Source organism: Ornithorhynchus anatinus, chromosome 10 (assembly GCF_004115215.2).
Source record: "Ornithorhynchus anatinus isolate Pmale09 chromosome 10, mOrnAna1.pri.v4, whole genome shotgun sequence".
Lineage (NCBI taxonomy): Eukaryota > Metazoa > Chordata > Mammalia > Monotremata > Ornithorhynchidae > Ornithorhynchus > Ornithorhynchus anatinus.
This window is the reverse complement of record NC_041737.1, coordinates 15,389,851-15,404,607: the sequence shown is the minus strand read 5'-3', so window position 1 is coordinate 15,404,607 and position 14,757 is coordinate 15,389,851. Positions and strand designations below refer to the sequence as shown.

At 40.0% G+C, this 14,757-nt stretch overlaps 1 protein-coding gene across 3 annotated transcripts in view; it reads right to left on the bottom strand.

Annotated features, from left to right (window-relative positions):
- TPP2 (tripeptidyl peptidase 2) overlaps positions 1 to 14,757 on the bottom strand; it is a 66,049-nt gene that overhangs the window by 5,416 nt on the left and 45,876 nt on the right. The window contains exons 23-28 of one of the 3 annotated variants that reach the window (XM_029072967.1): positions 14,588 to 14,666; positions 12,646 to 12,684; positions 4,395 to 4,546; positions 3,590 to 3,686; positions 2,819 to 2,949; positions 868 to 1,075 (exon numbers count right to left, since the gene is read on the bottom strand). In XM_029072967.1, coding sequence (XP_028928800.1) covers positions 868 to 1,075; positions 2,819 to 2,949; positions 3,590 to 3,686; positions 4,395 to 4,546; positions 12,646 to 12,684; positions 14,588 to 14,666 — 706 coding nt within the window. Of the gene's footprint in view, positions 1 to 867; positions 1,076 to 2,807; positions 2,950 to 3,589; positions 3,687 to 4,394; positions 4,547 to 12,645; positions 12,685 to 14,587; positions 14,667 to 14,757 lie in introns of those variants that run through there. The other 2 variants (XM_029072969.1, XM_029072968.1) reach the window with 2 other exon arrangements.

The window sequence follows — 14,757 nt, the reverse complement described above, 5'->3', positions numbered from 1 at the left end:
GGATGTCATAGAAATCTGGGGCGGAACAGGGGTTAAGATCCTCTGCGAAACTAAACCCGACAGGCAATGATCATCATCAAAAGTCCTAGAGTTGCGCATTGAGGATTTCCCATAGACTTGAACTAAACCCTCAAAGACGCCCAGACTGACTAAACGGCTTCTCAGAAACAGTAAAAAGCTACAGACGGACAATTTCTCTGAAAAAACAGAAACGAAATCCCAGAGGTTCTGCATTAACTTTTACCAAGATAACCTGACTCAGAACCAAGATCTCCATCGGTGACCCAAAAATGAATGCTGTCACTGAATACTACTGTCCGGGCAGTCAAACAAATCAATGGAACTCTGTCAAAAAGTGACAAATAAGACAAGTAGAAAATCAAAAATGACTTTTACGTCCTTTATTAGGTTCAAAATCAAGAGTGGTTTCAATGTGGCATCAAGCCTCAGGCCCAATTCTAGAGCAACTACAATATCCAACCTCTTTACGACTAAGGGGTGTGGACTAGCCACACAAACCACATTCAACTCCTAGACTAGGTCCGCCAAAGCCATCTGGGCAAAGCCATAGATACCAAAACAAAAACAAGAAAGCCTCTTCACCTGATATTCCTCTAAAAAAATCAAAGAAGTATGTTAGCATCGCAAAATCAAAGCTTATCCTAATTTAAATTCAGCACTCTGGCTAATTCCTGTTTTTATCCTTGGCTATTAATCAGGTAGCTCTGCAAAAGCCCAACCGGGAAGAAGTCACTCTAGCTGGCAAGAGGTGAGGAAAGCTATTTTATGGACTGCACGGTGACTCTGCAACATGGAGAAGACTCTCACGAAGCTAACGCCCAAGTGGAAAGCGACCAGACAGATTACCTTGGTATCAAAAAGATCGGTCCACTTTGTAGTTTCCCAAAAAACCTCCGAGAGGGACTCCAAACAGCTTTCTCGTTCATCCTCTTTTCCTTCTGATTCACCTGAAACAGCTCCATCCTGCGCTTGCAACTGAAGAAGTTGGTCTGCCAGTGCGCTTCCTTTTCGACAAATGGCATCCACTAGGGTAGATTTCTGTTTTTCCATGTCGCTGCATCCCAAAATCAAGGGAGAGTAGTTAAAGTATAAAACCCACTAGTTAAAGACTCAAAAAACCACAATCTGTCACCTATGGTAAAACTGCCAGTTTGCTGCTTAATATCAGTAAGGCAGAAGAATAGCAAAATATGAAACTACCAAATAATTTAAGCAAAATTAAAATGTTAATTATAAATAAGGGATTAGATTACTTGAGGCATTAGGACCCTTGGGCACACGGCGTGTGACTGTGGCCATCGCCTGGAACGTCTTAGGGACGAAACTGGGTGGAATTTGGGACCGCGGGCATGGGGGTGGGTTCTGTGGCTACTTTGTAGGCTCCTCCTCTAGATCATACACTCCTCCTGGGCAAGAAACATTCTACTAATTCTACTGTACTGTGCTCTCCCAAGAACTCAGTACAGTGCTCTGCCCACAGAGAGTGCTCAATAAATACTATTGATTGAAATACTATATTTATGTGTGTGTATACACATATATATTATCCCCCCCCATATATAAAACTAGTAGAAACACCAGTTCTTTTCATGGACTGTATATTCTATAATATCGTGGCTATTTACCACCCTTATTTTGCCTGTCCTGTCTTTCCCAAAGCAATCGTTCCCCTATCTTTTCTTCTCCTTTGACCTTTTCTATACTGACTGGGTTTTATCTGCATTGGAGTTTCTTTGGTAAGCCAGCTATTGTTCTACCAATCCTGCCACTTGGTCCCTTAACTCTTCCCGGAATTTCTTACAACAGCACCCTGCTTCCAGTTCTGGAGCACCGAAGGTATTTTTTTTTTTTTTAAGCAACTGCAAAGTGCTTATCATGAAATCTTTTTTTTCCAGTGGCTTTCCCTACTGCTGCTACAACATGGAATCTCTATTTTAAAACTGCAAATCTTCGCTTTAGCACATGCACAGTCAAAACGCTGGTGGCGGGCATTTAAATATTAATCGTAATTCTATATACATATGTGATAAACCTGGTGTACGAGGTGGTTCAGTCATCATCATCGTTATCATCAGTACTGAGCGCTTACTACGTGCACAGCACTGTAGTAAGCATCAGGCAGAGTACAACAGAACACAGTCGGCTGACACATTCCCTGCTCGTAATGAACTTAAGAGTCCTAAAAACAGGGAGCCAATAAAATCAGTGGTATTTACTGAGCACTTACTGGGTGCAGTGCATTGTACTAAGTTAGCACTTGGGAGAGTTCAGCAGAGTTGTTAAACATGTTCCCTGCCCACCAGGAGTTTACAGTCTATAGGGGAAGAGAGACAATAAAATAAATTCTGGATACGTGTGTAAGCGCTGTGGGGCCGAGGGCCGGGTGAATATCAAGTGCTTAAAGGGTACAGACTCAAGGGCAAGGGAACGATCAGCAAGTTGACGCTTTCTAAAGGTTAAAAGCCTGAGCTGAAAGTTAATTTCAAGTTTTTCAAAGCTCATAATTTCCCAAGAAACACCCCCCTCCCCCCCCACACACTTAGGACACTTTACTCTGCCTCTGAGACTTGGTTCAAAAACAGAACCTTCTCCAATACTCAACCTTCTCCAATACTCATAACGATTAAGATGATAATTAAGGTAGATTTCGAAACAATCCAGCACAAAGAGGCCGCTACAGAAATAGCATTCGAAAGTTATCTTCTTACACTACACGTTCCTGCAGATGATTTATCCCTAATCGAAAAATCATCACTAAGAAATGAGATGCAAGAATGAGTATTTACTGGTTAGGTACTTTTTTATAGTAGCAGCATCGGGCCTGGGGTCACTCTTCATTGCAAGATAAACTGCTAGCGCTGTTTGATCTATCTGGGAAATAACAGTATTTGCCGCTTCAACAATCTCACTGAGTCTCTTCATGCGCTCCTGGTCGGGGGGAGAAGAGAGGGAGAGGTGAGTGAATACAACAACAGGATTAAACACGTTCTCAAAAAGAATGCCACAAACCCCTCAAAATACAGGCTAGGAAACACAACTAATCAATAAAACAAAATCACTTTATCATCACAAACCTCTAGGCAACAATAAATCCCTAAGATTAGGGACCAAAGGAAAAATACACAGCTAAAGAAAGCTGGGGTGCGACAAATGACGGGGCAGCAGTGTCTGAGGAGATCCATACTGTGCCATCCTTAAACGTACAAACCATATTCTTTTCCAAACCACGCCCGAGGCTCACAAGCCCACCTTTCGCCATCTATCCGGGATCCCGTGCTGGTTTCCAATTAGCTACGGCAAGGTATCCTGGAAACAAGCCCCTTCCCACTTGCCACCTGCCACTGTCCGATCTCTTACGCTTGGACCAAGAGGGAGCTTTCACAGGCAGTTCCGAATCGAAACGTACGGCTTAGGTATGAACTGCTTTCACCGGTCATAGTAGGATTCCAGAACCAACAGATGTAGCAGGGAAAATAGAAGACAGGCCCTAGTTTCTCCATCGAAATCATCAAACGAGGAAAATAAATAGGAAGGAAACAATACTCATATTTAAAATTAGACTGACAACCTTTTCAGAGTCCAGCTGATGAAGGCGTGCAACGTACAAAGGAAGGTGGTTGGGAAAGGCTTCTTTCAATTCATTATACGTATCGCTAGAATCCAACCTACGAATAGAAGGAACACAGGCTGCCGGTTCATTTCTTCAATAGCACGTTTGACAACGCTTTTCTAGTTCAGGTTTAAACTATCTACAGGGGCACTTTTAAAATATACTGCTTTATCCTGGAGCTTCAAAACCTTTTGCCCTGTGGCGGAAGAACAGTACAGAATGCTCTTAAAGACTTTCAAAAGTGGATATGAGGGGCAAATATCATAGTAGTCATCTATCATACCCTCCGAGGCACATAATACAGTGTTCTGCATGTAGAAAATGTGCAACGAACACAACTGATTTGATAAAAAAGAGAGATTAGGTTGCCCAAGCGTCACCTCACTCTACTATTTGAACTCCTTTCTTCTCCAATATCGGAATATGTCAAATGAAATATAAAGGATGTAAATTTCCAAATCTCCTAGTAGGGCTGGGAATTCCTTGAGGGCAGGAATTACGTCTCATTTCTCCTGTACATTTTTAAACATTTAGGACAGTACTCCCTCAATGCCTTCTCCCCCTCCTAGTTGGACTGATCCCATGCGGGACAGGGACTGTGTTCAACCTGGTTAACTTGTACCCATCCCAGCATTTAGAACAGTGCATGTCACACAGGAAGCACTTAACGAATAAAATAACGACAGTAACGTATTAAAAATAATGAGTACTCTGAAAAATAATCTCCCAAATACCATCAGTGATCTTAGTGTCTGAAACTTACTTTGTCATCCACTGTATTTTCAGATCTCTCAAGGCTTCGGCAAACTCTTCCTTTATATCCTTTTCTTTTTCTGAATCCTTTTCTTTGTCCTTGCTGCCATTCTTTGATTTCGTTGGTGCCGGAATTAGGTAGTAATGAACAGGGATTACATCCTGTACGAGAGGAAGCCGAATATATAAAACTTAGACATCTTGCCAAAATTGTGTTTAATCTCTTAAAAAATATACTGACCACCCAATAACTGTACAAAGTGACGCAGAACCTAAATGACTGAATATAGGGATGTCAATTTTTCTTTGACTTAAAGGGGCCCTTGGGTTGAGGTACCTAGAGGTGGAGGAGGGGTGGAGGAAAAGACTGAGGAAGGGAAGAACGGAGTAGGGGGCAAGTAGGGTGAGAGGATACTAAGGGGAAAGGAAGAGGAAACCAACCATTTCTGTGCTCACTGTTGTGCAGTTATTACTGTGATCAGTTTTCCTTATCCTACCCGAGTTCTAGTGTCAGGCCAGAGGCTCTTCTTGCCACTGGCTCGGAAGCTCACGAGGGCAAGTCACCGTCTACCCACCTCACTCCCTGTCTGCCGGGAGGCCTGGAAGATTCTCCTGAGCCACGTGGCACTAGTTCAAATCTCGGTTCAAGGCAATCTAATTAAGGTGGAATTATGATAATTTAGGACTGGGGATAAAACTACGCTATCCAAATCATTTTCATTTCCCTCACGGGTAAATAAGAATTACCGAATAAAATACTGGCAGTTAAAACTGTGCCAGAATACACATAGCTACTAATAAATGTGCTGAAAAAAAAATCACATATTAATTTGAACAGGCTCGCAGAAGAATTTTGGGCCATAGTAACCTACGGAGGGTCATCTACGGCTACGGTTGTTCATAAAGAAATAAGAAAAAAGGCGTGGTTAAAATAGACTACATCACAAACTCAGTATTTTGTCCTAAACCCTTCAGTGGATGGAGAGCAGAGATGGATGCTGTGGAAAGCAACCTTCCAGCACCTTATTGCCACTTCTGGAGGTGGAAAACTGGGTTAGATGGGCAATCGGTGTGATCCATAGAGCCGTCGTTTCCTTTTCTAATTTACTGACTTAATGGTTCTCATATCCCAAACTGCCAACAAATCATAAAATGTCAGTCTTAATTTTGATTATTCAAAATTAAAACGTTTTACGAAAGGGTAATAGAATGCAAAGGCATTGGCACGTATAGTCTTAAAACAGAGCTAAGATTTTACGTAAATTAAAATCAAAATTTCAGCAAAAATGAATACTTAGTATTGCCTCGTTTAGGATATTGACGTCTTATATTAGTCAGCATTACCGATGAAGATTTGGTGCTCTCCAGAAGACACAACACTCTTCTTGAAACATCAGTACCAAAGACAGTTCATACTAAAGCCAAAAGTATTTAACATCCCTTTCAGGCTTTCTTTGGCATCTCTGAGATACTGTCCAAGTTACATAATTAGGAAGGAAATAAAAGCAAACAAACAAAAACCCACACCCAATCTCCTCCCAGTACTTTACCCTGAAAATGATAAGAACAAAAGAATTTATTTCACATTAATTTATTTCCTGCTATTCTTTTGTGGGAAAGCCAGGCAGCAGAAAACCAGGGAGTCAAAGACAGTTTATATTAACCTGAGGTATATATGCAGAAAACTGGGCTCATTTTCTTCCCTTCCAAACTTTCAACATTTCCCCACTTCCACCATCATGGTCAAAAGTGACAACATCCCCACAGTTGCCACTCTTCTTGTCCTTAAGTCACAAAATCATAAAAATAAAGATCTGGAAGAAGCTTCATGCCCTAATTCAGTCCCATCCTCCAGGACAATCTGAGGTCTGTTCTTAAATATCTGCAAAGGAGGGGACTACAGACTCTGCTAAAGCGCTCATTACAGGTTTTTATACCTCAGTCAATTAAGAAATATTTTCTTGTCAAACAACATCTGTTCGGCTTTAATTCCAAGCCATTTCAGTTGAAATACCTAGAGTCCTCAGTCAGCATTAAAAATTGGTCATTATCCTATGAAAACCCTGCACGCACTTGAAGAACTTAGTTATGAAGCCACCCAAACCTTCTCTTCTCTGCTCTAAATCATAATGATTGCCGTATATGGTAAGCGCTTATTATGTACCAAGCATTGTACTAAGTGCTGGGGTAGGTACGAGATAAGCAGGACCCACGTGGGGCTCACAGTCTAAGTAGGAGGGAGAAATGGGTGTCGAATCCCCATTTTGCAGATGGGGGAACTGAGGCACAGAGAAGTTAAGAGACTTGCCCAAGGACACCCAGCAGTTAATTGGTGGAACCAGGTTTAGAACCCAGGTCCTCTGACTTCCAAGCCCGTGTTCTTTCCACTGGGCCATGCTGCTTCCCTAGAGGGTCCCAATTTCTTTAACCTTTGCTTAGAGAATCCATTTCCAGGACTCTTTCCAATTTATTTTTAATACATTTTAAAGCAAGATGAACATAACTGAAGATGATGGTCCCCTGAACTGTCAATCGACTGCAGACTACAGCCAAACGACTACTTCCCCTCTAGGTTGTAAACTCATTCCTTTTCATTCCTTTAGACTGTAAGTTCATTGTGGGCAGGGAATGTGTCTGTTGTACTTTTGTACTGTAATCCCCCAAACACTTAATACAGTGCTCTGCACATAATAGGCACTCAATAAATACTGACTGATTGTTGAAGGGCCCAGGACCACTGGCCTCTGAAATAATAACACTACACTGCTGAATCAATTGGCTTCTGCTGTACTAAGGCTCTAGCCCTTTTCTACTGGACTTGGCTCGGAAACTGTCTTTCCTTTACCTAATTTTGTGGTTTCCTCAGGGACCTTTATCCCCCTGATCTGAATCACTTGGATTTTGATCCCCGCCTTCTAAAGCGTGGACAACACTGCCAATCTTGCTTTATCCGTATATCTAATAAACATGTTCTCGATTCCTTCATCTTCTGTACACCCTTCAAACTCTGGAACAGTGTTCTGTCCTCAGCAGGTGCTCAACTGGAATACGTGAATACCGAATGATTAAATCACCTTCTCTTGGGTGACGGAAGCAGAATGCTAGGAAATCAAATGGTGAAGTACAAACCCTTTTGAAATATAGTCTACTGAACACGTTATAACTTTGCATTCATTCAGGTCCAGTCTCTTTCTTTAAGGCAAGGAAGCACCCCTCACGAATCCTACAAGAAGGAAGAGACGATAAGGCAGTCTAATCCTTCCACTAATCCAATTTAGGATTCCCCTTTCCACAAGGTATAATCCTGGGGGAGAATGTCAGGTTAAATAGTGCAGTCAAGCGTAGTTAGCTGTGTGTGGCTAGTTGAGCCGTGTTCAGCTTTAAGAGCATAAAATTGTACAACACCTAGGTGGCAAAATCACAGCAGCTGATGGTGTCTCACACTGGAGTCCAGCAAAAGATTGGGTTAATTCTAGGAATGGTGGGTCCTAAACCCAGTTCGCTGTGTAGCGTGATATCTCAAAAATGTTCCAATTCTCTGTTAGTAGAGAACTTTGGTAATGGTGAGGGTTAATACATCTTTTACAGGTCCATCACCTATTATTAATACATATTTTTTCCCACTGCAGCTCAATGATACAGAAACTCACTCTCTGCTATTCTGATCAGTCCTATACTTCACAATATTTACACACCAAATCCTAGATATCTTGCCCTGGTCAATCAAGTCAATCTAGCACATACACAGTAAATTGATACCATTTACTTTGGAATGCGATCTCTGGAAATTTTGGTTATTATAAAACATCACCAATATTTTCTCAGGGGAACATTGCCCTTATTCTGGAAGGAATCTAGAGTTTCCTTGGGTAACTAGACTCTGTACTGAGATCTTGTGACTGTCATCATTCCTCTTGCTTTAAAATATAACTTTCTCCTCCCAATCAAGATACGGATAGCGTTGAGATTCACGTTTAAACCCCAAATCCCAAATTAATCATTATTGTTGAAATAAGAATATATATGTCAACGGGCAACTGTGACATCAAGCATTCATTTAGCTAATTGGCAACCTTTATAAGTAATAGTGCGAAAAAGTTTGCCATCGTAAAAATGAATGCTAAAATAAAATCCCAAAGTTTTAAAACAAACCTCAAAGTCACCTCCTTTGAATGATAATTTTTAAAAACTTTAAAAATTTGTTCTCTATTCACTTCCTTGGCAATAAGATAAAATTCCTTTAGTAAAAGAAAATCAAATTTTCAAAGTGTAGGTTTAGTAATTCTAATTCTAGTTCCAAGTGGTACTTGTACTAAAACAAAATAGTATTTATTATGGTATTTATTAAGTGCTTATTAACTTTGCTAAGCACTATGCTAAATGCTGGAACAGAGCCAAGATTAACAGATTATGCGATCTGATTCTTTCCACCACCATAAAATTATCCCCAAAATTTTTGTTGAGAGTAAAACAGACTGTATTTTATTTACAACCCATTATTGAATATTTTTCATGTACAGCATAAAAATTGGCCTCTTCTTTCTATTACTTTAATTTTTAAAAGGAAGCAATTGTCTGCTGAAATAATTTACCAATACAAAAATGCCTATAAACGCTGAGACAATAACTGTGTCTTCATTACACAGTCTATTGATGCCTCTTATTTAGGAACAGTGAATTAGGGAAGGTTAGATGATATTAACACTGAAGAAAGGATTTACCTCAGACACATAAATGAACTAATCTGAGCCCTGTCCTTTCCCAAAATGGACCTGGAGTGACGAGAATTAGTTTTACTACAGTATTTTGCTTCTGAAAAAATGGTTATTACGGTAAGAAGTCATTCAGAAGGGCACAACGGATGCAAGGTGGCCTAGTGGATAGAGAAGAAGGCTCTGGATTCTAACCCTGGCTCTGCCATTTCCCTGCTGTCTGGTCACTTCTCCTCTCTTTGCCTCAGTTACCTCATCTGTAAAATGGGGCTTAAGCCTGTGAGCCCCATATGGGACATGAACTGTGTCCAACCTGATTACTTTGAATCTACTCTAGAGATCAGAACAGTGCCTGGCACATGGTGAGCACTTATCAAATACCGTAAAAGTAAAGTAGATTGTATTATACAATAACAATACTGTAGGATTCACTAAAATAATATTTTACGGGAAACAAAAGAACAATTACACAAATTTCTCCCTGAACGAAAACCCTGACAAAATTTGGTATAAGAGACCCAACATTTTCTACTTGCATTCCTATCCACAAATTTATTTTCAAAACAAACATTTTTAGTATGATCGAGAACTATTCCTCTTCAGAATTTTGTTGAGGTCTATTTTCTGTATATCCAGAGAACAAACCAAGAAATACATTTTAAGGACGTTCCTATTACCTAAATGAGTGCTGAGCTGGGACAAGGAAGAGGTATGAGTCTCCTGACATTCTTGATGGGTTTTATAGCCTTTATCTTCACATAATGATCTACGCGTAAGAGTATACTCTGCATTGAGAGAGAGTCTTGGCTGGAGGGGAGCACGTAGCAGAAAGATATGCACTCCTTTTCAGATCTAGGATGCTTAGTCCACTCTCAAATACAGGACAGTGGAGTCCACTATGTGTTTCCATAAAATATTTTAGAACCAGAATATTTTGAGAAGTAGCATGGCCTCGTGGACAGAGCACGGGTTTGGGACTCAGAAGGATGTGGATTCTAATCCCGCCTGCCACTCATCTGCTGTGTGACCCGGGGAAAAAGTTGCTTAACTTCTTTGGGCCTCAGTTACCACATCTGTACAATGGGGATCAGGTCTGTGATCCCTGTGAGGGACATGGACTGTGTCCAACCTGACTACTTTGTTTAGCCCGGCACTCTCAACAGTGCCTGGACTGTTTCGGATGTCTGTGTCCCCACCTTCTAGGCTGTCAGCCCGCTGCGGGCGGGGATTGTCTCTTTGTCGCCGAACTGTACTTTCCAAGCGCTCGGTACAGGGCTCTGCGCACAGTAAGTGCTCAATACATATGATTGAATGAATGTACGAAGCACTTAATGGATACCACAGAAAAAAACTATAAATAAGACTAATCCAAAATCAAAGTCTTTAGAAATTCTGAAGTACAGATTCTGAAACCTATAACCTTTCAAATGTAAACTGAATCCTCATTTAAAAATTAAAATAACTCAGTCTAGGATGCTTAACAGTTGTGAGACTATAATGGTGATAGAAACAAAACCAACCACATAATCTGCGAATCAAAATTGTACTTTCTGCAAATAGGCTCGTAATTGCTAATACAGTTCAAGGCAACGCTGCCTTTACCTTCAGCTTTGCAAAGTTTACTGTATGCTTTGAACTCCTTGAACTGGCATGGGATACCGATTTTCTTTATTTCCTTAAAATATTCAGAATGTTAGCTTAATACTGAGTGGCATCATCAGGAAGAGGAGAGAAAACACAACAAAAACTATGGTTTTGTCATTTTATAAACACTGGCCTCCCCAAAGTTGTAATATTATCTGCAAATACGGTTGCCACATTGTAAAAAGAACATACCATATCCTGAGAAGGTGCAGAGAAGGGTAAGCATGGTTATTAGAGGGAAACATCAATTAATGTAAAAAATATTGACGGTAAATACTTGGACCTAGGCGTGAAAACATGGGAAGCGACACGGTTACTGGAAAGAGCATAGGCCTGAGTCAGAGGACCTGGGTTCTAATCCCAGGTCTGCCCAAGTGCCTGCATTGTGACCTTGGGCAAGTCACCTAACTTCTCTGAAACTGTTTCCACAGCTCTAAAATGGGAGGTAAACACCTATTCTCCCTTCTATTAGACTGTGAGGTCCATGAGGGACAGATTACGTTCAATTAGACTGTACCTATCCCAGAGCTTAAAACAGCACTTGACACAAAGGAAGCACTTAAATACCATTATTATTATTATTGTTACGAAGGCCAAGAAGGAATAGGACTCAAGTGTTGAAAATCGCTAAGGAGGCAACAGAGCCAACAAAAAATGATTGTTCACTAAACCCCTCAGCACCGGAATCTGGGGGCGAGGGAGCTGGAAGGTGGTACGTTCCAAAGGAAACATGCTAAATTATGGAAGTAACTGGGAGATTGACAAGCTGAAAATATTACTATTATAATTACATAACATACAGACACGCAGAAGCGAAATCTCTAGAGTTTAATTCCTCGCTCTAGTATTTAGAAGGGGAAGTTTTGGACTGGAATCAGGAATAAAGTTACTTTCCAAGCTCAACTTGGATACAATTCTCCACTATTTATTTTTTCTAGTCCAGGAGATTATTTTATTACGCATTAGTTTCGGAGGAACCACAGCAGCGCTTTCAGAGTAGAGGTAGTTCGTAAATTCTTCTGGCTGTGGAATGGCCAGGATTTAACAGTTGCCCGCCATTTTACCCTCCTTTAGCCTCAACTTCCTATAGTGGGGATAAAGGCAACAGAATTGCACGAGTGGGGCAGCGGCCCACGAAGAGCCGGGAAGGGCAAGTCGAGCCCTGGGACCGAAGCACGACTGGAGGGCCTAGAGGCTCCTCCTCTCCATCACTGGCACTATCCCCGCCCCGAGGTAGATTTGCTCTGCAACAGCTACAGCTTTGCTGGGTGCAGGGTCCCACGGCCACTCCCTGCCTCTGCCTCAGTGCCAGGAGGAGGGTAAATGAGAAAGACGGGCAGAGAAGGAAAAGAATCCCACTGGGGAAGTCCCACCCTGGCCCAGGACACACCTAGAGTTCTCACGCCAGGTGCGGGAAAACAACGCTTCTCCTCCAGGGTCCCGATTTCCAAGAAGGGGGCATATTCCATTTCATTTCAAAAGGTAACAACATGCTCATTAGGCATGTTTTCCAATTTAAAAGGAAGATTTATCACCCCCCAGGATGTTGAATACTGGAACAAAACAAACGTCAATTAATTACATTCCTTGCTTATTTTAGTACCCTTCAGAAATGCATTTTATAAGGACAGAGTATTGCATTTCAGAAGAGCAGTGACCATTCTAATTAAAAAAAAAAATAGATTTAGGAAGTAGGACATAAAGTAAAAAATAAAGAACAGGACTTTTATAGGACCCCTTCCTATTCAAAATCAAGAGTGAATGCAAAACTCAAGAGAAGGCAGCTGAGGGGGAATTTTTAAAAAAGTTTTATAATGTTTATAATGCTAACAAGAAATAAAATGATTCTAAGTAAGATGCAAAGAATATTTGAATACAAATTTTTCAAGAACTGACAATCAGTACCTTTTTAAATTTTCCTTGGCGTTTTGCTGCAGACTGCCCCTGGGAGTTAGAACAACATTCTGTAAGAAAACATGCATAAGCTACACAGGATGGAGACACCACCACTGTATGACTGGCGTGATTTACTTTCCCCTGTACATGACGCACTACTAAAGTGTAAGGTCAGTGACAACGGCAAAATGGTTTTCTCAAAGCATTCAACTATACTTTTAAAAATCACAAAGGCATTTAAATACATCGGTGGGTACACTATTCCGTTAAGCTTTTAGAAGAGTTGATTATTACAATGGGCTGATGATTTTTAATTCACAAAACTTACAAAATAAATCCAAGAACAATAATTACCTATGCAAAAAGGTCTATAGCACTTGATAGATTATAAGGCATAAAGGAGATCAAATAATGCCCCCACCACATGTTTCTGCTCTCATTTCCTCTAAATTCACGGAGAAAAGAAATCCTTCCTTGGAATGGTCAGAATGAAATAGAATGAATAGGCACATATCCAACCAATGAAGCCTAGCAGGTTTCCAGAAGTTACCAAGGCAAATTTATTTGAAGAATGAGGTGAAAAATGTTTTTAAGTTTTGGACTGTAGGTTATTCTCCCCTTTTCAAAAGCATTCACTTCTAAGGTCTAAACTGACAAAATAGCTATCAGCAATGACACGTATTTTAAAAGTGAATTACTACACATTATTTGCTTTAAGGAATCAAGTAAGAAACTAAATCTTAACAGCTAAATTTGACTAGAAGGATATGAATTTATTTTAAAACAAGGTATTACATCATTTTATGTTTCTGTACAGGGAGGAGGACTATGCACACAATCTGGAAACAAAAATATGAACCCCAAACTAAATTACTTAAGTTACCATTTTTAATTACAGAAACACTGCCACATTAATCACAGTTGTTTCTAAGTCCACCCTACAGAGAGCTATTCTGTCAGGCATCTTACTACTCTAAATTCTGAAGAATATTCTAGGCAAGGTGAATTTGCCCGTTCAGTATTTAGATATTGGATGAAAGTAATGCATAAAAATCCAACACTACATCAAAGCTTAAATTAACTGTTTCAAAAAATAACTTTCAAAAAACTCAATGTGAAGTTATTGGAAGAAGCACGGAATTCACTGGTGCAACATTTTCATTATGACAATTTCTAATAGCCAGATACTGTTCAAAGGACTTTATCAAAAGCAAGTGCTGCATAACAGAAATCCTCAATCACTACAGTGCAATGTGTACAAAAAGCTGAACACTTAACACCTGCAAGAAGAAAACACGTTTGTAACGGTGTTTTTCTACAAAAGTTTTAAATGCTCATAGATTTATTCAGAATGTTTTCATTGAATTGTATATAAACACACGAAAAGTCAAGATCTAAAAGCTTCTGCTCAGGCAAGAAAAAAAAGAAATAGAGTAGTTATTGATTTAATCCCCTCATTTAAAAAATTTTCTATAAATCTAAAAGCATTGGCTTAGCTGGACTGACACAAAAAATTCAAAAAGTTTAGAAATGATCAAACCCCTAGTATAAAGAGGCATACTAAAGACGTTCTAGGACAGTGCTTCATAACCTCTACATAGTGTGAACCCTATACAGAGCTAAACAGACCATCTTTTAATTTAAGGGTCAAGAACAATTAGCACAACTATGCGAACTGGCATGGGCCCCTTTCCCTAATAATCATTATATACCAGAACTTCAGAAAAGTTTCGGAAATGCATTCATTTTGCTATCTGATGAAGCATGTCTATGGTTCTGTAAAGTAAGGAGATTAGGTGAAAAATTAATAGAACACAAATTTCTAAGGCCGGTATCTTGAGTTCACTAATAAAAATGAGAAAGTCAATTTCTGAGAATTATTTTTTAATATTATATCTACACACCCACACTTAAATTATTTTAAACTATATTTTAATAAATGGATACTCACAGCTTTCTTTCCAAGCTCTGTCTTTGACAGGGTTAGGGATCCTGCAAGGTAGCATCCTGGTCCAGCCCCTTTTGGGATTCTAATGAGGCAATCAGAAAGAAAAAATAAGAGGAAGAACAACATTTATAAGTCGAATCAAGGAAAAGAGTAGGATCACACTTCAAATGGCA